We start from the raw sequence: 22189 nt of genomic DNA, 5'->3' as shown, positions 1-22189 counted from the left end.
GCCAAAGAGGACAAAGGGACTGAAATCTGAAAAGCTGGCTTCCTTTCTAACCAATTGACACCCAGGCATCAGTTAGGCTAAGCCTACAATTCGAAAGAGCCTTAAAAATCCATTCTGTCTACAAAATCCATTACTTCTCTTGTGCTAATCACCTTTCTCGAAGAAACTTTTCCTATTTAAATATGTCCATCCAAATACGGATAAGGCTCATCTGCTTTTATGCTGTCCATAAATGTTGAATGGTAAGATTTATACTAATAACAACATTTTGTCAAATTCCTATCACATATTTGATTAATTAATGGGAGTTGGGGGTGTTTTACAAAGTTGTTTTTTTTTTTTTTAAACACAAGGATGGTTCTTGAGCTCTGTTTTAAATCTTTTAGGGAATTGGTTGTCAAAAAAAAAAACACCACTATCTCAAGGCACGTTGAATAGAGTCAAAAGTATTTTGGAAACCCATAATATGGGGCAGCCACCCTGGTCTTGGCCATCTTTTCAGCAGCAGAACACGGACTCATAGGTAAATATGAACCTCCTTGTAATACAGTTGCACAAAAAGAGCTGCAGTGTTTACAAGTTTTCTCCGACTGGAAACCATCTCCACAAACTAGGCACGGAGTCTTCTGGGTTTGGTTCTGCAGACCTTTAAATAGAGAGCAAACAATAATTCCTCTCAATACTGAATCACATAGCTTAACCGTGTCCTACTTAATGTGTTTCTACAAAACAAAATGAAGCGGTAGTTTGTGTCGAGGGCATTTGGTCTCTTAAAGGAGATACATATGAAACTTTAACTATTAGAAGTTGAATTTCCAACAATTTCCCAGCTTTAGATCTTCTTCTTCTTCCTAGCGTATTCCCGCAAGTGCAAGGTCCGCTTTTCCAGCGTTGGATGTTTCCCAGCTTAGATGTTACCTTTTTAATTAATTGTTCACCCTATAAGCATATATAGATAGTCCTCGATTTACAACAGTTCATTTGGTGTCCATTCAAAGTTACAATGCCACTGAGACAAGTGACTTATGAAAAGTGACTTTTTCACACTTATGGCGATTGTATCATCCTCATGGTCACATGATCAAAATTCAGCCGCTTAGCTACTGATTCATATTTTGGACAGTTGCCGTGTCCTGGGGTCATGGGATCACCTTTTGCAACCTTCTGACAAGCAAAGTCCATGGGGAATCCAGTTTCACTTAATCCACTGTGTTACTAACTTAACAACGGCAGGGCTTCACTTAACAACTGTGGCAAGAAAGATCGTAAAATGGGGCAAAATTTAGTTAACACGTGTCTCATGTAGCAACAGGAATTTGGGGCTTAATGGCGGTTGTAAATCAAATATGTCCTGTACATGTTTAATCAGTACCTGGTGTTACTCATGGTGAACAGGAAGCTATTCTTCCTTCATCCCCTCTTTGTTATTATTTTGACAGCCTATGGCAGTGATGGCGAACCTTTTCCTTGTGGTAGGCCGAAAGCGCACGCGCACGAGATAGCACACACGCGCATGTGTCGGCACCCACAATGCAAGGCACCCCCGCTCCGCTCATGTGCGTGCAACACCCCCACCCCTTACTTGCACTGCGCATGCACATGCCTCCCAGCTGATTTTCAGCCTCCCAGAGGCTTGGGAAGCCTCTGCAGCCTTGGGAGGCCGAAAAATGGGCCCGTTTCGGCACTTCCGGTATTTCCTTGTTAACAGTACACAAATATCTCCCTAGCATTATTTTATAGCAATTGTTTTTCATATCCTACCCAAGATTGTAAAAGATTGTGTTCAGTGTTTTGAGTTTGCCCAATCAAGGGGGGGGGGGGGGAGAAGAGAAGAAAAATTAGTTGATGTTCTGTATATATATCATTCCAAAAGTCTTACGTGCACCTCTAAGTACAACCCCCAATACTGTGTATGTTATTTAAACATGTGCAGTGGATTTATACTGAAGAGTATAACAGCAGAGAAAGTTCCCTTGGAAGAAATGCAAGAAATAAAGTAATGAGCAATTTATTGCCATGGTTATAATGGGCAGTGCAATTGGGTAATGCTATTTCACTGACACCTCCAAAACATCTCTAGTTAACAGGGAAAATGACATGGGTGAATCTACCCATATGGTACAGACTGGTGGCAGACTGCAAAATTTCACTGAGGAAATGTCATTTTTACAAATTCTCCCTTTCACATGTGTAAAATGACACTATTATCCTACATACTGAATACTGAATACTGAAGTTTGCTGATGACACAACAGTGATTGATCTCATTCGAGACAACGATGAATCTGCATACAGACAGGAGGTTATACAACTTGCCTCGTGGTGTAACCGGAACAATCTGGAACTGAACACACTCAAAACCGTAGAAATGGTGGTAGACTTTAAGAGAAACCCTCCCATACTACCACCTCTTACAATACTAGACAACACAGTATCAACAGTAGAGACCTTCAAATTTCTAGGTTCTACTATATCACATGACCTAAAATGGACACCTAACATCAAAAACATCAAAAAAGCACAACAAAGAATGTTCTTTCTATGCCAACTCAGAAAGCTCAAACTGCCCAAGGAGCTGCTGATACAGTTCTACAGAGGAATCATTGAGTCTATCATCTGCAGCTCTATAACTGTCTGGTTTGGTTCTGCAACCCAACAGGACAGACACAGACTTCAGAGGATAATTAGGACTGCAGAAAAAACAATTGCTACCAACTTGCCCTCCATGGAGGACCTGTATATTGCACGAGTCAAAAAGAGGGCTGTGAAAATATTTACAGACCCCTCACATCCCGGACATAAACTGTTTCAACTCCTTCCCTCAAAATGACGCTATAGAGCACTGCACACCAGAACAACTAGACACAAGAACAGCTTTTTCCTGAAAGCCATCACTCTGCTAAACAAATAATTCCCTCAACACTGTCCAACTATTTACAAAGTCTGCACTACTATTACTGTTAATCTTCTCATCACTCCTTATCACCCATCCCCTCCCACTTGTGATTGTAGGACTGTAACTTTGTTGCTTGTATCCTTACGATTTATATTGACTGTTTCCTAGTATTTTGATTGTTGATTGTACCCTATGACCATCATTAAGTGTTGTATGTTATGATTCTTGATTCTTAACGAATGTATCTTTTATTTATGTATACTGAGAGTATTTACACCAAGACAAATTCCTTGTATGTCCAATCACACTTGGCCAATAAAGTATTCTATTCTATTCTATTCTGCATGAGGATGTAATCTCCTATTGCAAGTGTGCAAAATCAGGCTTCAATGGCTCGATTGTGAAGAAATTAGTCTGTAAATAAACTAGAAAGTGGGGATTATCCCAGTTGGCAATTCCCTTAAGAACCATTTCTCCATTAAGAGGAACGCTTCATCTTTATAAGAGGTTTCCTGAATTAGCTATGAATGTCCTTTATTCTAAAGAAAGAGGTCATAACAATATGTTACAATTCTTAAACAAAGCATATGCAATTTCTGGAGATTTTGGAGATTTTTGGAGATTAGATTTGGACCTTCTGAGATATATTTTTTTTAAGAAAAGAAACACCAAAGAGCTTCAAACAAATTGGGAATGCAAGGATGGAAAAGGAGGTTTCCCACCTTCACAGTCTGAAAGTGCAATCAAGGAGATAGTTGCTTCACAGCAGAAATTACATGATGGCTTCATGTTTCCTAGTGCAGATAGGAAAATTTAGAGAAGGGAAATGTGGCACAGAAGACACAGTGCTTAACCTCTGCCCCATAACAATATGTATCATCTAAAGATATGTACGCAGAGGGTTTGAGGTTAAATTGCCTTTGAGTCAAGCTTGACTCCTGATGACATATGTGGACACAAACATGCAACTATTTTGGCAATACAGAAGTGGTTTACTAAGAGGCAGAACTGAAAAATTTATCAAATTATTTGAATGAAGTTGAAATAGATAAATTGTGTGTGTGAGAGTGAGTGTGTATATATGTGTGTGTGTGTGTGTGTGTGTGTGTGTGTGTGTGTGTACACATACACATAATTTAACTATTTCAAGTTGTATACATTGTATACAGTATATATAAGTGTGTCTGTATTTATGTATGACTAGCTCAATACCTGCACTACAAAATTACGTGGTCAGGCTTAGTTTTTAGGGAGGAAAATAAGGGAAAAAAATTCTGCCTCTGCCTACTAGCATCTGTCAGTATTTGTCTGGTTAGTGTCCTGTCAGTGTGTGAGAGAGTTGAGGCCTGTTTGGAAACTGAAACAGTATTTGCTGTGTGAGCAAGGAGACAGCAAGGAGCCTGGGTGTGGCTTAGCTCAACTGTTCTGTACTAAAGCTGCTTGGTGCTATGAAACTAAAACTGAAACTGAAACTCCTCTCCTCTGCTTGTGTTTTGCATTTGGAGCAGATTTCTTTTCAGGTGGAGTGGGGGTGAGTAGAACTCCTTAGCATCAGAGCGTGTTAATAATAATATACAAAATACTAATGCTGCGATGATCATTTTGAAAAATTCTTTCTTAGTGAGCACCTAGAAGCCAAGAGGAACATATATGCCAAATTTCAAGTTTTAGGCTTTAAGCTTCTGGAGATTTTGTGATGATGCATGAGTGGTATTTCGCTTTTATATATATATATATAGATTTACATATTTATTTTACCTGTATCTTTAGAGGGCTGAAGTAATGCCCAGTCTAATGAATTTGAATTTGGAAAGCTGGTAACTGCTTGATTTCCAGTCTGCTGTTTGGGTTCTTTAATTGCCTTGGTCTTTTTTGTATCAGGCCCGATTGCTGCTTCTTGGAGAATAGTTATGTGAGGGAAATCTATGATTTTGGTAGGCTTTTTGAGAATCGACTTTACTTTAGGGTTTTTCTCCGACTTTTTCTCCAGGGTCTTTGGCAGGGTGCAAGGAGTGCAATTTCCATGTTTTACTTTTATGTTTTGCTTTTCGTTGATAGGTGGAATTGAGTCCCCTTTGGTTTCATGATTAGTTGCAGGCTGCAGGACGTTCAACAGGGGTTCAGCAAAATTAAAGTTAGTGATGACCACATGCTTTTTCAGTTTCTTAAAACCAATTCCTTCCACAATGAGGTCTGTAGAATTAAATGGTGGCATATCCAACATGGGCTACAGAATAAAAAGAACAAAATCACTGTTTCATGGTTAGTTTTACAATTTTGTCTTATCAGAATAGATATTAGTTGAGAGATGCTCCTTCTCTAAGGTTGTGGATTGATTAAAAAATGGAAAAGGTCTGTTAGTTCTCATCTAAAAATAATTATGACACTTCCAGATATCTGTTGAATATCCAGTTTATCTTTCTGGTCTCATTTTTTCTTTTAGATTTTATTCTGTTGTTGTTTTTTCATATATAACTCAAGGTGGCGAATATAGCAGCATTTGTTCCCTATTTTCCCCACAACAGCTCTGTGTGATGAGTTGGCTGAGAGAATTATTGGTCCAACATTATATCAAGCTGATTTTTCATGCCTGAGGTGGGACTAGAATTCAAAATCTCCTGCTTTCTAGGACAACACCTTAACAACCACTATACCAAACTGCCTTTTTTATTTCTAAATTTATTTCCGAAAAGGTACTCCAAAAATCTTGGAAAACATTTCCCTGGTGCTAGCTCCCAAAATCAGTCCCAGAGCCTGATGTTTTGATATAATCACAGCTATCATTCCTTGCCAAGATTATGTATTAATCTTTGGTTGTGCTGAATAATTAGTGAGTCAATGCCTTTTATACTGGTCCAAACATGCAAGGACCTAAACCTGTCTGCGGTCACCCCATGCAAAAGGGAAGCTTTCTCTCTCCTCACCACTTCTGCTTTGCAAAATCTTTCCACAACCGTGTTCAGTAGGAGCGTCAAAAAGGAGTAAGTTGATTATTTGGGGGAGGGGTTGCATTTACATTTCAGATGAGTTTTCAGAATGAATAATGGGGAGTGTTTTATTAAGGTGAATTAAAAACAAAAGGAGAGGTACCCACAATATATTTAATGGAGTGTATAGTTTAATAATTAAATTTTATAAAAGCTAGCATAATAGAATAGTTAGGGAGAGAACCGGGAATGGGAAAACACAGGTTCTTGTCTTCCTTTAGACATGGGAACAATCTGAATGATTGTGAGCCAGCCACTTCCTCTTAGACCTAGCTGGCATCAAGGTTTGTGACAAGCTGACTGATGAATAGAGCCTCTTGTTATATCACGCTTTGATCACTTTGCTACAACACAGCAAACAAGATGCAAAAGCAAGTGGAACCCTAACCTCATGCAACGAGTATTAAGCATAGTGACAAAAAAATGTTTGATTGCATATTAGCAAGTCTAAAAAAAGACCAGCCATTATCATTAGAATCTATAAAAGACACCAAGGGAAATAAGCCAGCATAATGTCAAAATGCGTTCAAAGTTACTAAAATTTAATTTTGCAAGAGGAAAGGACATTCTCCTGGAAGTAGAATTTGACATTTCTCTATTGTTGTTGTTGTTGTTGTTGTTGTTAATATCCTGAAACCATGCTTCTAATTTCTCTAACCATAATTAGATCTAGTTATAATCAAACTATTTTGTATACTACTAGGGAACAAAATGAAACACTTCTTACTTGTCTCCACAGAAGCTCAAAATTCCCAGTTTCACAATTTTTCTCAAGCTTCTTGTCAAGCACAACCTTGATTGTGTCTTCTTGCACTTTAGCACAAAGGTCCATTGTAATGGGAGTGGAAGGATGCATAGTTGGGCTACTATTGATTTCAATCAACCAAGGTTTGAAATCAGTGCCAAGAATGAAATCTGCTCCATAGAGTTCAAAGCTGCTCCTCCGTGCTTCCACTTGCTCCTGAGCCATCTTCATTATATATATTAGGATTTTTTTCATAGATGGATAGATGATGTTGCACCAAACATGGCCAAGGCCTCTCTTCTGCAAATACTCTTGGAATTTGCTACTGGACCACATGTTGTGATACGGCAACTGAGAACTACGATCTGTTGCATTTTTGTAATTTTTCTGGATGAAATTATTGCAAAGATGAACGGAGCTGTGTAAATTATAAGGACCAATTAGCCTTGTGTGGAGATTATACCAAGTATAAAATATGAACATAAACACCAGGGGGAAATTGTAAGGAAGATGCATTGAATTTACTTATATTTTTCTCTTATTTATTTATTTTTAAAGTATAAGTACTAACCAGAAGGGACTACCTGTAGTCCAGCATCATTTAAAAATTAAAGGGATCATCAGTATATTTAAATTATTCTGTGATCTAATGTAAAATTAAAGAATTACAAAATTTTTGCTCCTGATAAGGTTGTATCACCTGAACAATCTAGCATCTACACCAGGGGTGTCCAACCTTGGCAACTTTAAGACTTGTGGACTTCAACTCCCAGAATTCTGGGAGTTGAAGTCCACAAGTCTTAAAGTTGCCAAGGTTGGACACCCCTGATCTACACTGATTTGGGGGAGGGGGAGCAAATGGAAATGATTAATCATCAGCAAGCACTTTTTGGTAACAGTCAATTCTACCTTATCATAACAACCTAACAACTTGGTCTGTACTTCACCTTGATGTAGAGAATTGGGAAGTGGACAAAGGCAGAAACTGTGTGAAATGTTTAAAGAACTGGGCTAAGAATCTACTTCTACTTCAACTTGAGGTCTACTTCAGGAACCAAAATATCTTGGTTCTGAAGAATTTTGCATACAATTCATTCATTATTATGAAATCATCCTTGTCTAAAGCAGACTCCATGAGCTCAAATGCAGCTATATATATATTCATCTCAGTAGCATTGAGTTTTAAGAAAAGAAAATAATGCCTTCATTCTTCATGCAAATCTAATTGAACTTTAAATTCTTATTCAGCCAGAAATGCTTCCATATGCAATTACACATCTAAATCCAGCCAGACTTGTTCTAAATGATTTTAAAATCCAAAAAAGCTACAGTAAGAACATTTTATAGCACTCCACACTGGGTTCAATGATGCAATGGTGTTTTCATACTAGCCACTGCAACCAATAAAGCAAACTCATGATTCTGTCATGTTTTATTTGAAGGACTGTTCCAGGGGTGGGATTCAATTTTTTTTACTACTGGTTCTGTGGTGGGTGTGTGGTGTGGCTTTGTGAGTGTGGCATGGCTTGGTGGGCGTGGCAGGGGAAGGATATACTGCAAAATCGCCATTTCCAACCCACTCCAGGGGAAGGAAATTGTAAAACCCCCATTCCCTCCCCACCCCACTAACCTGCTTTCCAGCTCCGTTCTCCTGTTCAGGGCAACAAAAGAAGACCCAGCCGATCAGCTGGGACTCGGGAGGCAGAGAATAGATGGGGGTGGGGCCAGTCAGAGGTGGTATTTGCCGGTTCTCTGAACTACTCAAAATTTCCGCTACCGGTTCTCCAGAACCTGTCAGAACTGGCTGAATACCACCTTTAGACTGTTCCCTAAGAAAATCTACCATACTACCAGATCACATAGGATGAGGGCATACTCTTAGTTCTATCCCCAAAATATAGACATCTGATAAGAACTAACAGATAACAGAAAATCAGAGGAAACTAGGAAGCATCCTTTCTTCATGGCAGCCCCAGTTGTATGAAACATTATTTCCCCAAAGTTCAGCAGGCCTCCACCCCTTTAGTCTCCTATAAGACTTTGAAAACCTGGCTCTGCCCCTGAAACCTGAGAGAAGGCTAGATAATCACACAGTAGAAGTCTGATCTGGTGCCAGGTTTTGTTTTTAATGGGCAGTCATATGTTTTAAATAAATAAATGTTTAATCGAAATCAATCCCTCCATAGGATATTATCCATATACCTAATCACATATCATGCAAACCAAGTTAGAATATAATCTTGGTTACCTGTGAAGATTTTCTAAGGAAAAACGTTGAGTTGAAAATCTCAGATAGCTTTCTTTGTAGAACCATATAGTCAATGGGTTCCAGTCTGTTACAAGAAACCACTGCCTAATATCAAATTTTGTATCATAAATGAGGAGTGGTTTCTCTATATACTTTTGGACAACCCACTTATGATCTTTAATTGGAAATTGATCAGTTGGTTCAACTAGTTTCAATATTTCATCCAGTCGATTTTTGCATACTATTTCTGGAAAAAACGAAAAGAGAATTATCCTTTGGGCCTCAGGATACACCAGAATTGTGCAGCCTGATCACTGCTATTTGGTGCTTAAAAGTTTAACTAATACTACACTTGTGTTGCTCTTTGTCATACCTGAAATGGAAAAATCTTGTAAGAATGTGTTTTATTAGGTCTAGATTTTGACACAACAGCACTGACTTTTTTTTTTTGCGATTTTAATGTTTCCTGATCTTCGATTTTAATGTTTCTACTTTGAAAGTTTTATTATCAAAGTAGGTAGCATTATCAATGTTACATTAATTTCTTTGGTAATTTCTCATTGGTTTCACAACTTCTTGATTTTAAGATATAACATTCTCAATACATGATTCCACAAAAGCGCAATTTTTTAAATAATGGAATGTGTGATCTGTTACTATTTTCTCAATAGTAATAGTAAAAGCAATGCAATCTTTTTCTAGAAAATGAATTACTTTTTGACAAGAAAAATAATTACCGTATTTGCTGGCGTATAAGACGACTTTTTGCCCTGAAAACATGCCTCCAAGTGGGGGGTCGTCTTATACGCCGGGAGGACTCCGACTCCCACTTCGAGCTTGAGTTGCAGCCGGGAGGGAGGCTGGGGGAGCGGTGTGTGTGTGTGTGTGTGTGGCGGGTGTCACTTGCCACGTGCTGCGCAACCTTTCCCCCTCTTCCTTCCTTAGCGGTGTGGGGAGGAGAGGATTCGAAGATCCTCACGTGCGGCGTACTTTTCTTTTTCTTTTTTTCTTTTTGCACGCAGGTTTTGCATGCGGGCGGCTGTAGGTTAAGGATGGGGAGCCCTGGGTGGGTTATCAGGTTTTACGGTGCTTCCAACATGTGCGAACGGTGGGAGAGCGGAGAAGAGAGCGAGCGAGCGCCCGCTGTGTGAAATCCTGCCGTCAAAAGCAACACTGGGGAGGCAGGGTATAAATTTACCAGGTTAATGTAGCAATGGTGATTAATGCCCAGAACATTGTTTGCGGGTATTGGGGTGTGTGTGTGTGTGTGTGGTGGTGGTGAGGAGAGGTTGTCCTTTGAATGCGGAAAAGTAGGTGTGACCTTGTGTAGGAAAATAAAGAGATCCTTTTTAGCGTGTTTGGCTTCTTTGCCTCCCCTCGTTCGTTTTGACTTGGAGATAATGGCCTTCGGGCGGGAGGAAGAAAACGGTAGCTGGATCATTTCAAATTTCACTTACTCTCCTGCCTCACTTCAATATGTCTGAGCGACTCCAGATACTGGAAGACTTTTTGAATGAAAGTGTTACCTCCATTTTTTTTTTTAAAGAGGGCCACTTGGGGAAAAAAAAAGATTCTAAGGAATTCCTTGTTTCTTGATTAAAGAGAAGGCATTGAATATACTGTTCCTTGGCAGCCTTTTCAGTGTCCGGGTTTTGGGGTGTGTGTGTGTGTGTGTGTGTGAGAGAGAGAGAGAGAGAGAGAGAGAGAAAGAGAGATCAGCTGTATTGAGAAGAGAACGTTTCCTGTGTTCTCATTTTATTTACAACATATTTTACGCTTAATGGTAAGCAATGAAAAATATTTTTAAAACTCATTTCTAAACTCCATAGCTATTTGCATATTCTTGGTTCAAAATTGGATTAGCTCATTTCAAAATTGTCCAAAGCAGAAAAGTGCGTCAAAAAAAAAAAGTGCAAAAGTGGAAGGTGTGTGGAAGAGGGGGTAGTCTTATACGGCGAGTATATAACAAACCTATATTTTGAGTGGAAATGTTGGGGGTCGTCTTATACGCCCAGTCGTCTTATACGCCGGCAAATACGGTATTTGAAAGAGAGGGAAATGTTTAGAGACTTCTATAAAACTATATCATCTCTCTGAACAAAATTTTAGTTAAAGGTTAGTCATCTTTTCTAATTTAAGAAAAAGACCATAATGAGAAATAATTTGGTCTTCTCTAATAGCTTCTCTGCTGAACAAATATAAGATTCAGACAAAAAGTCCACACATTTATTACACAATAAACTATCTGTATTTGTCAAAAAACAACATAATCCCTACCTCTGCCACGGGATTTTGCTCCAGGTTTAATGATCCAGATGTTATGAAGACCATCAATCTCTTGCTGTGGGTTAAGTAGCCTAATTTTGTGCAAAATATTTTGACACTGAGTAAAATAACTTTCTGCATTACAAATAACTGCCCCTTCACTGGAAAAAAACAAGAAAATTAAACTATGTAATAAATATTCAAAACTACTACAGTTACAAATTATTTGGATTACTGCATGCCATTTTAAAGAATACATTAGGATATAACTTCAATTCAAGGGTCCCTTTGGGAAAACAAGAAGATTCAATGTAGCTCAGATACACATCAAAATTGTTGATTCCCCATATTTTTTTTGGGGGAATTGGACAATTTTGAAAGCTTATGAAATCCTTCCATGGAAAGACAGGAGACTTCATTTTTCACAACTTTATTGTACTGGAAACTTGACAAGTTAATGAACTTCCTCTTTAACAGTTCTTCATACCTTCCCTAGGTCAGTTCTAGGTTTTTTATATTCTTTATTTACAATATTTTATACACACGGACAGAAAATTCATTTGTGGTGCCCTTGTTGCTTTCCAAATGCGGTTGCTTGCTTGTAGACATTTCATTCCCCAACCAGCATGGTAATCAGCAGTGATGATGTTACCTAGTCTGTGGTGGGCTTCAATTTTTTTTTACTACCGGTTATGTGGGCGTGGCCTGGTGGGCATGGTAGTCAGAGATGGTATTTGTCGGTTCTCGGAACTACTCAAAATTTCCGCTACCGGTTCGCCAGAACTGGCCAGAATCTGCTGAATACCACCTCTGTACCTAGTCAAGTAATGAAATGCCTACAAGCAAACAATCAAATTCACAGAGCACAAAGACTTCATAATCCAACCCTGAGCTACATATATTTTCTTCTACTGAAAACATTTTTCCTCAACTCACTGGAAACATGATGTATGGTACTTATAAATTTCTTTTCTTTTGAAAGCCCTCAGCTAGCTAAGGAAAGCTTACTAGATGAAGGAGATAAAGTTTCTGCTGTGTGTTGACTAGCAACCTATTACATATTGTACAAGGTAACACTTAGCCTGTAAGGAAGTAAAGTACTGTCCAGCCCAAAGAGCACTTGAGGTGACATAACTTGAAAATCCACCTGGAGGCTGAATTTGCAATTGGAGGCAAGTGAGTAAAAGCTGACACTATCTGTTTCTGTCCTCCCCTGTTTCCTGTTCTTCATGAGCTGCCTGATATGATACATAGCATGGGAAAATCTAATGTTAAATTGATTTTTTTCTTGATGATGGGCAACTAAAATCATGCAAATAAGCTGATTTTATCTCTTGCCCTTTCCACCATTTTGCACTGCTGGCTTATGCTAACAGAAGGATGAGGAAAATAACTAAGAAGAGCAACAAGTACTTTTCTTTACTGACTTCATGCTTTTGCTTCACTAATGTTAAGTAGAGTGACAATTAAATTTTGCAAGTGACATGCATGCTCTAGTGAAGCTTTCTCACATGCTCAAAAACATCTTTGTCAATAAGTATCTGCATTTTTTTTACAAAAGAATATGTTTTTGCCTTTGAGCCCAAGGTTTATCTATAGAGAAATATAACCAATATAACAAAAACCATATGATGAAAACCCTATATATATATATATATATATATATATATATATATATATATATATATATATATATATATATATATATATACACACACACACACACACACACACACACATATATATATATATATATATATATATATATATATATATATATATATATATATATATATATATATATATATATATATATATTCTGCATGTATCAAAGTATAGTTTCCACCAAAAAAGGCCTATAAAATTAGGCATCAAGATCAAACCTGAAGCTGATAGTAATTTTCAGCTAACAGACGTGGAAGTCAACACTTACTGAATGAGAGAATAGTAATGGTCAACAAACTTATTCCATTCTGTTTCTGAAAGTACTGGAACATTGTCTGTCTCTGTGTCAATGTCTTCGTGTTCAAATTGTTCAAGGTAGGTTTTACATACTTTACATGCCATTTCTACTAGTTCTCCAGGAAGTTCCTTAACTTTCTTTATCTCATAATCTAGGAAATCAAGGACAAATGTTTATCAGTGATGTCACTCTGTATGCCATTCAATCTATGTCTCCTCCAGATTCCTTTGTTAAGGTCCCTGTCATTGGGATACATAACATTTATACAGTCCAAAATTTGCCAGAGGAAATAAGTTTTGTAGATTTTTTTTTAAAATCAACATTGAAAATAAAAAGGCAAACTGACACTGTCCCAAATGGACATTTATTCAACTGTAGAGACAAGCCACAATTCTAAAGAATACCTTTAATCTGAATTGCATCTTCTTTATCACTGTTTTCTTTAGACGACCAGTCATCAGAAACATGCAAGTTGACAACCCATTTAATTACGCAGAAGGCTGCTGTTTTTCTGAAGTCATCTGAAATACATGACATTTCTTTTTAAGCAGCAAATTGTCTAAATGATAAAGCAGAAAGCAGAACTATAAGCATATGGTGAAAACAGCACCAAATCCATCCTGAACTATTATTAAACTGCAATAATATATTTGGGTCCCATTTCCACAAGGGCAGCATGCCAAACTTGATGTGATAATGGAGATGTATTATTGAAAATCCAATTTTTTTAATGTATGTGCTAAAATTCCACCAGATGCAATGGATCTGGACGAGCATATAGAATAGGGCCTCAGTTACTATCACTATGGAGAGAATAAGATCTGAAGCAGCAGTGAGAAAATAAGCAATGGCTGCAAGTGTGAAATGATTTGGAAACGTCTCCAGATGCTTTTTCTCCTTAATCCACTCTGCCAATTGGTAACATTCAGTCTTAATGGGTATCATTAGGAGAGGATTAGTACACTGTGAATGTTAAAGTACTGTTGTCTTGGGGGAGGGGGGTGTTTCTTTTCAAAAACAAGAATCAAGAGTTGTCCGGAGTAACACAACTAACAATTCCGTGCCAGTGCAAAAACAGAGTACAAACTGTTTTTGTAAAAGTGTATGCCTAATATTGTCATATAACTTTTATTGTATAAAAAAAAAATAAGTTTAAGAATATGGAAGTTACCGTAATATTGAATCATTATTAAAATGAATAATCTTTTAGGAGAAAGGGGTTAACGTGCAATTGTCTGCTAGGAATAGTACATCATAAGTAGGTCCTATTCAGTCTATTCAGATATTTCCGCAGCCCCTCAGTTTCTGACCCTAGCCAGCATAAAAATTAAAAGTGATAACATTTAAGTGATACATTCAAAAACCTAAAAATTGACATTGAAATCCTCCTGGCCATTCCTCAGATTGGTTCTGATCACAGAAGTCAAGAAAAGAAGAAACACAGCCATCTTCAAAATGGACATTATTTCTATTACACATTCTTCATTCCAATCTGCCCAAAAAATCTTGCTATTGCTATTTTGCAGGATTCATCTCAATGGATATTATTTCCAAATAATATCCAATATGGATATTTTCTCTAATTTCCATTGGACTTGAATAAGTGCTCAACTAATGCATGAATTGTTACAGAAGTGTTATAGCTTTTAGTTGCTTGCTGTCAGCCACAACAATAAAAACTCTTCCAATGGCAGGTTTTCAGGGCTAGAATAAAGGAAATTTAAAACAACTCACCGATAAAAGCAGATTTCTCATCTTGTATACAGATAGCATAACACCGAGGAAAGAAACTGTTTGGATTCACCGACACATACCATGGCAAATTCCTCAGGTGCAAACAGAGTCCTATCTATAAATAAAACATATATATATATATACATTATCAGTGCTTTTATGGACAATAGTAAAGTAGCTCTATCCAGGAGTGAGTACAGTTAATATATCAACCAAAATCGTTTATGTACTTAATAATGCTTTGTTCAGTGTTTCCTAATCCTGTCAACTTTAAGATGTATGACTTAAGATATGTTCCCCTGGCTGACTGGGGAATTCTGGGAAGTGAAGTCCACATATCTTAATGCTGCCAAAGTTGAGAAACAGTTTATTGCATGCATTTTATTGAAGCTATCCTTGTGCTTGGTCTGCAAGCTGCAGCTGATACAGCATCTGCCAGTCATACACTGTTCATAATGCACATCTGTTCATATGCCACATCTGTTGAAGCATCTGTTCTATTGACAATTCATCAAGGTTTTTTTTTTAATATAAAATATAAACATATGTCATAGGACTAGTATCTACCACCTTCTTAATTACAAACATAGCAGATCTCTGAGATTGTCAAGGGACGTTTTGCACATTATGCCTCAAGGACCATCTGGTGATTGATTATGGGCAATTTTTCTGATAGTGGCATGCACGCTCCCTGAAATCTGTTAAATGTCTCTGTTACATCCTGTAGATATTGTTAAAGAAGCCCCTTCTCTTCACTTAGATCTTCTCTGGATGAATTTGGCTTCTCCTTTCCTTCCTCCTTTTTTATGCTCTCTCTCTGTTTGCAATGGCTGTAACCAAGATACAAAAGCATGCCCTGACATTCAATAGTGCTGATAATACTAGAAGGAATACATTGAACTGATATGGTTTTGCATACAAATATATTTAAGACCTATGGTTGCCAATAAATAAATACAATACAATTCATTTTATTGCATATTTTATATTTTGTAAAATACTTTTTAATTTGCATAAGGCGCTTTAAGGAACTTTATACATAACTGCATTAAAATATGGAGTCCTTTGGGCTCTCTGAGCTTGGCTGTTTTTGTTTTTTTGCAAATGTTCCATTATTCAAGTAGATAATGTCATCAGTGCTGATGACCAACAAGCCCAGAGAGCAACAAGGGCTCCACAGATCAATCCTGAGTTGCATATATTCTCTTCTATTGGAAGTATGAAATATATGAAATAATAATTACAACAAAAGCAAAAGGATAGCTCATATACCGAGCAAAATTGGACCGCCCAATTAGCCCAAGTATTCCAGCTGTTGGGGTCTAAGAGAAGCACCTGCCCTATGGAATATCTTGTCCACTGGAATGAGGTCTCCACCAAACCTCCTGACCTTCCATAAGAGTCTAAAGACCTGACTCTGCCAATTAGCTTGGGACTCCAACAGGGGTGCATCACAGTGGAGATGGTTGACTGATGAACCCCACATCTTTCCTCCCTCCCATCCTACTCTGCCCTACCCGTTTTTAATTGGGGCTCAGTGTTTCGATCTTCACAGGATTTTATTTTTGTCTTTTACCTGTTTAATTTTTAAAGATTGCAGGTCACCCAGAGTTACCCTGTGGTAAGGTAGGCATCCAATGAATTTCACAAATAAATAAATAAAGTGGTTAATGATTGCTTCTGACCACTGGGGTCCAATGACAACAATTACTCTAGGAATATTCTCAAACCGTGTGCTGCTTCTAACAAAACACAATCCCTTTTAGGACAGGCGGTCGTCCTCCCGATACATGCAATTTCTATACCCAAGAAGCTCCCTCCACATGAATTGAAAGCTACTTTATTTCCCATCTTCCATACCTTTGTTGCATCTAAACAGAGGTTCAAAACACGTCAAGCCTTTCCTAATTAAAATGCTGTGGAATGAGGAGAATGTAATCAGCATATTGATGAAATTCCTGATGAGTGCAAGGCATGTAATAGCACTACAAATCATCCCACAGTAGGACTCTCAGGGCGCACAAAGGCGCTGTCATCCAAGGTTACTTTTTGAGTCTATTTGAGTCTATTTCAGCAAGTGGGAACAGGACTACTGTAACAAAAGCCCCAACTTATAAAAAAAATCCAATGGGATATCATAATACAAATACATAATACAAATACATATACATAAAATACAAGCTGAATAGTCAAGATCTTGTTGATGACCCAAGCTCTGTAAAGGACCTTGGAATACTCATCTCTAATGATCTAAGTGCTAGAGCCCACTGTAACTACATAGCCAAAAAGGCATTAAGAGTTGTTAACCTAATTCTACATAGCTTTTTCTCTGGTAATATCACACTACTAACCAGAGCATACAAAACATTTCCTAGACCAATACTCGAATACAGTTCATCAGTCTGGAACCCACATTACGTATCTGATATTAGCACAATTGAGAAAGTCCAGAAATATTTCACAAGAAGAGTTCTCCACTCCTCTACTCGTTGTAGAATACCTTATGCCACCAGACTTGAAATTCTAGAACTAGAAAACCTTGAACTACGCGTCTTCGGTCTGATTTAAGCATGGTATATAACATCATACATTGCAATGTCCTACCTGTCAATGAATACTTCAGCTTCAACCATAACAACACAAGAGCACACAATAGATACAAACTCAATGTTAACCGCACCAAACTTGATTGCAGGAAATATGACTTCAGCAATAGAGTGGTCAATGTCTGGAATACTCTACCCGACTCTGCAGTTTCTTCCCCAAACCCCAAAAACTTTAACCTTAGACTGTCTACTATTGACCTCACCCCTTTCCTAAGAGGTCTGTAGGGGGCGTGCATAAGCGCACCAACGTGCCTACCGTCCCTGTCCTATTGTTTCTCTTATTCTTCTTTTATTTTTCTTATATGTACCCATTTCATGTATTCACAACTATGTATACACTTATACTTATCTTGTAAACAATTGGCAAATCAAATAAATAAATAAAATAAATAAAATAAATAAATAATCAATGGAATCAAAAGCCCACTGAAAAATCAGTCAGGTTCAACGGTAACACTCCTCAATTCTCTTCCCGGTAGGAGGTTATCTAACAGAAAAATTGTGTCTGATTCGGTCTCAGAACCAGACAATGAAACCAGATTGAAGGTCAAGAAAATTGGTGCCCTTCAAGAATAGCTGCAGTTGCCAAGACCCAAACTTCTTAGCCCCCTTCCTGCCAATAAACAAAGTGAATATATGATTGAATGGTACTGTAACTGGTGATAGCTGTTTCAGTAGTAGGTGAACCACTAAGACAAGCATCACCAGGTCTTCATCCAGCGATATATTCACTGCATCCTAGATTAATGGTTCTTAAAACAGTTCCGTTAAATTACCACATTTCCTGGTCTTGAATAATGTCATTGTGTCCCATGACACACACAAACACAAACACACAGGTCTGATGTTTTGCACAAGTGGTACTTCCAAATCACAAATAAGAAATTACAAACTGCCTAATTGCCCTCAGAATATGCCCAAATATTCTGCCCATTTAAGAACCCCTGTCCCAATTTAAGAACCGGTCAGTCCTTCTCTTAGCATGTCTAAGCCAAAACAAGTAAGAGTCAACAGAACCTATGGTTGACTAGACACTATCTATGTCCTCAGGTTCATAAAATGTAAGTCCATTCTTATCATATGCGTCACAAATCAGCTATTAGGGGCATGGCGAAAATACATCCCATCACGGACAGATTACCTCATATGCCTCCTCCACCACCATCATTGTATGTGTCAACACAAGCTCATCTGAAACCCTCTGAAGTTATTAAGTTGGTCTCCAGGCCTCCTCGAAACATGTCTCTCTTATGCCAGGCAGTTAAGTTACTCAAAAGGAAGATTAAAGTAATTTTAAGTTTATTCTTCCTTTTTAACCCGCTGACCTTCACCCAGCACTGTAAGATCAAACAGGAAAAAGTCATCTTTTACCACTCCTATATTACCTATGAATTTTCAGCTCAAATTTAATCTATTCTACTTCAAATATTCTAATTTGCCCATAACTTGAGTTGTCTAACACAGACAACTCTAAGATCAAAATATACAATTTCTAAAATAACAAGCTTGCAATGGATACTGGCATCTCTTGGGAATGACAACTAACAAATAAATCTACTTGCTGCCTAGAAGAAATGGCAATACAAAAAAATTATTTTCATCAGATCAAATTATCTGAGCCTTTGCCTGATGGGTAATATATCTTGGATAATTAAGGGCAATTTCTGTTGCGATGGTAGAACATCTGTTTTCCATTCACAAGATATTTGATTCAGCAATATATCATTTTTCCTTGAGACTTTGGAAAATTGTTGCCAATCAGCATAGACATAATATTGGCCAATAGTTGATTACAATCTTGGTGTGACAGCAAGCAGATCACTGAATTCCAAAAAAAATGTTTAACACTATCATCTAGAAGGACTGCATCCACAAAACCAAATCCCACAATGATATCAACCTCAAGGCTTGCAAGCATGCTATAGACAATGTAGGGCCAACTAAATCCCCTAAGCCAAATATATCTTCTCAAGGCACAGAAAGCATTGGCTCCAGTGTCAAATTGGGCAACTATCCCATTACAAAAAGACTTTCCCAGAAAAACTATACTATTAACATAGCCACGGAACAGTCAGAAGGCCAAGGAATGCTGAGTAAGTTGGGGAAAAGATACTGGGAGCTCAGGAGAGTTCTGTGAAAGCTAAAGGAAATAATTTCTTGAAAAACAATATGGAGTAACTGCCTCCTTGTTTTTTCAAAATCTCATTGTCATTGAAGTCATACCTCATTACCTCATGGTTACACCTTAATGATCTCACTGACTTCATTAGGTACATGAGTTGTTACATCCAATGAAAGGCCAGGCTGCTTTTTCTAATCACGGGTGCGTTGTAATTTGTATCAATCTATAAAGAGGGACTGTAACTCCCGCCCTCTTTAGGCCCATCTTTGCCTCCAACATTAAAATATTTATAACTAAACAACATAGTTGACAAGTTGAATCATAAGGGAGAAATCTCATCTTTCACTCTGTTGTTAAGAAATTCTGTAAAAAAAAAAAAAAAATCACCTATACCAGAAAAGGAATTTCAAATTTTCAGTCCTCACATCTCATTTTTTTCCTCATCTGGGCTCTGTTCTAGACAGGGTTATCCACAGTAATAAACAAAAAACAACAAAAAACAAGTTGGCAGCCATAACGTTTTTTGCAACCATTTCTGATACCAGATTAAGCTGTTTGCTGGCTAATCTTACTGGCAGATATTGTTTGTTTTTCTCTCCATCTTTCTTATATGCTTTGGTTTGATGGACAACATGATAGAAATTACATTCATCAAAACCAAAATACTGCCAGGCAGTAAGATTGCTCGTTAGGAAATACATTACTTTTTGAAAGTCTTTCCAATAATGCATAACCTCAAATCTCGGGGGCCCAATCCGTAATGAATCATATGCAATTGATGGGGAATAGGGCTGTCAATTTTTTTCTATACCTATTTGACCTAGTGGAATAGATGAATGCTATGCAGACTAGCTCAAAGTTGTGCTCTCCGCTTTGCCAAGAAATCTGCAGTGTGAAGTTATGATACCACAATGTTTAAGAACCCCTAGGATACACAAGTTAAAGGTGAATTATTTAAAGTGATGTATTTATTGTTTATACAATCAAAGTACAGAATAATAGAGTTGGAAGGGACTTTGGAGATCTTCTAATCCAATCCCCTGCTCAAACAGGTAAACCCTATACCATTTCAGACAAGTGACTGTCCAGTCTCTTCTTAAAAACCTCCAGTGATGAAACACCCACAACTTCTGAAGACAAGGTGTTCCACTTGTTAATTGTTCTTACTATTAGGAAATTTCTCCTTAGTTCTAGATTGCTTCTCTCCTTGATTAGTTTCCATCCATTGCTTCTTGTCTTACTTTCTGGTGCTCTGGGAAATAAGTTGACTACTTCTTTGTGACAGCTCCTCAGATATTGGAACACTGCTATCATGTCATCCCAGTCCTTCTTTTCTCTATGCTAGCCATACCCAATTCCTGCAACCATTCTTCATATATTTTAGTCTCCAGGCCTCTAATTATCTTTGTTGCTCTTCTCTGCACTCTTTCCAAAGTCTCAACATCTTTTTTATAATGTGATGATGACCAAAACTGGATGCAGTATTCCAGATGCTAATTACTAAGCTTTCATAAAGTGGTACTAACACTTCACATGATCTTGAGTCTATCCCACTGTTTATGCCACCAAGGATTCCATTGGCTTTTTGGCTCTGTGGCACACTGTTGGCTGATATTTAAGTGATTGGACTCCAAGATCCCTCTCACAATTACTACTGTTGAGCCAGGTTTCACCTAATCTGTACTGGTGCATTTGGTGTTTCTTGCCTAAATATAAAACCTTACTTTTCTCTACATTAAATTGTGTTTTGTTGGATAGGGCCCAATCCTTCTACCAATGATGACATTAGATTGACTTAGGTGCATGGGGGGTGTCTACCAGCTGTGCATGGGAAACCAATCTTGTACAGCAAATTCATGAATAATAAAATAACTTTTTATTATAGGGCAGAGCTGTCAAACTCCCAGTCCATGGGCCGAAAGGGTAACATGCTGGCCACGGCAACACCCAGTTTAACAAATGGGAAAAAAGCCCTGATATGTCACATGACACCACTATGATGACATGAGTTTGACACCCTTGTTATACGGTTGTAACAGAATCTTACAAACCCTTGAAAGGGTCTGTTCCCTTCCTGAGATGCTTTCTTGCTTTGGGCTGTGAGTTCTCTTGTCTGATTGTTGTTTAGCTACAGACCTTTCTTCTCTTCTTCATGGTTATTTTCACCACCCATGACGGTGTCACATTAATGTGTATATCATTTTAGTAGTCTCATAGTCTTGCTCTAGTTTAATATTCTATCAATTAGGATTTAATTGAATTTATTGGGAAGGGTGCTTTCATTACTCTGGAAATGAGTCAACCTTACTAAGTTAAATACATGCATTAAATATTTATTGATATGTTATCCTTTTCACTATTTATGTACTTACTTTGGTTGTAAAAGCACCAGTTCTTGAATAATGGTTCAATATCTGATCAATATGGAGAGTGTAGTAATCAACTGCATCCTTTTTAGTAGTCCAATAAAAAGACGTTTCTTCATTTCTTACCAATCTAGACTGGCCCAAAGAAGACTGTGTTATGTTTCCATATGGAAAATATTGTCCACTTCATCCAATACTCTTTGATAACCCATCTCTGAATTGAACAAATTGAAGCAAAACTTTCATTTCATTTTATA

At 37.7% G+C, this 22189-nt stretch overlaps 1 protein-coding gene across 1 annotated transcript in view; it reads right to left on the bottom strand.

Moving 5' to 3' along the window:
* Nucleotides 1-396: 396 nt before the first annotated feature.
* TTLL8 (tubulin tyrosine ligase like 8) overlaps nucleotides 397-22189 on the bottom strand; it is a 35545-nt gene continuing 13752 nt past the window's right edge. Inside the window, exons 6-14 of the mRNA XM_087969058.1 lie at nucleotides 21939-22067; nucleotides 14839-14953; nucleotides 13509-13625; nucleotides 13075-13255; nucleotides 11154-11302; nucleotides 8877-9123; nucleotides 6611-7046; nucleotides 4655-5123; nucleotides 397-646 (exon numbers count right to left, since the gene is read on the bottom strand). Coding sequence (XP_087825184.1) covers nucleotides 441-646; nucleotides 4655-5123; nucleotides 6611-7046; nucleotides 8877-9123; nucleotides 11154-11302; nucleotides 13075-13255; nucleotides 13509-13625; nucleotides 14839-14953; nucleotides 21939-22067 — 2049 coding nt within the window. The 3' untranslated portion in view covers nucleotides 397-440. The remainder of the gene's footprint in view (nucleotides 647-4654; nucleotides 5124-6610; nucleotides 7047-8876; nucleotides 9124-11153; nucleotides 11303-13074; nucleotides 13256-13508; nucleotides 13626-14838; nucleotides 14954-21938; nucleotides 22068-22189) is intronic.

The sequence above is a fragment of the Notechis scutatus genome, chromosome 6 (genome assembly GCF_049901735.1).
Source record: "Notechis scutatus isolate UNSWTSFEM ecotype Mainland chromosome 6, rNotScu1.2, whole genome shotgun sequence".
NCBI lineage: Eukaryota > Metazoa > Chordata > Lepidosauria > Squamata > Elapidae > Notechis > Notechis scutatus.
The sequence above is the reverse complement of the archived record's forward strand: the minus strand, read 5'-3'. Positions and strand labels throughout refer to the sequence as shown.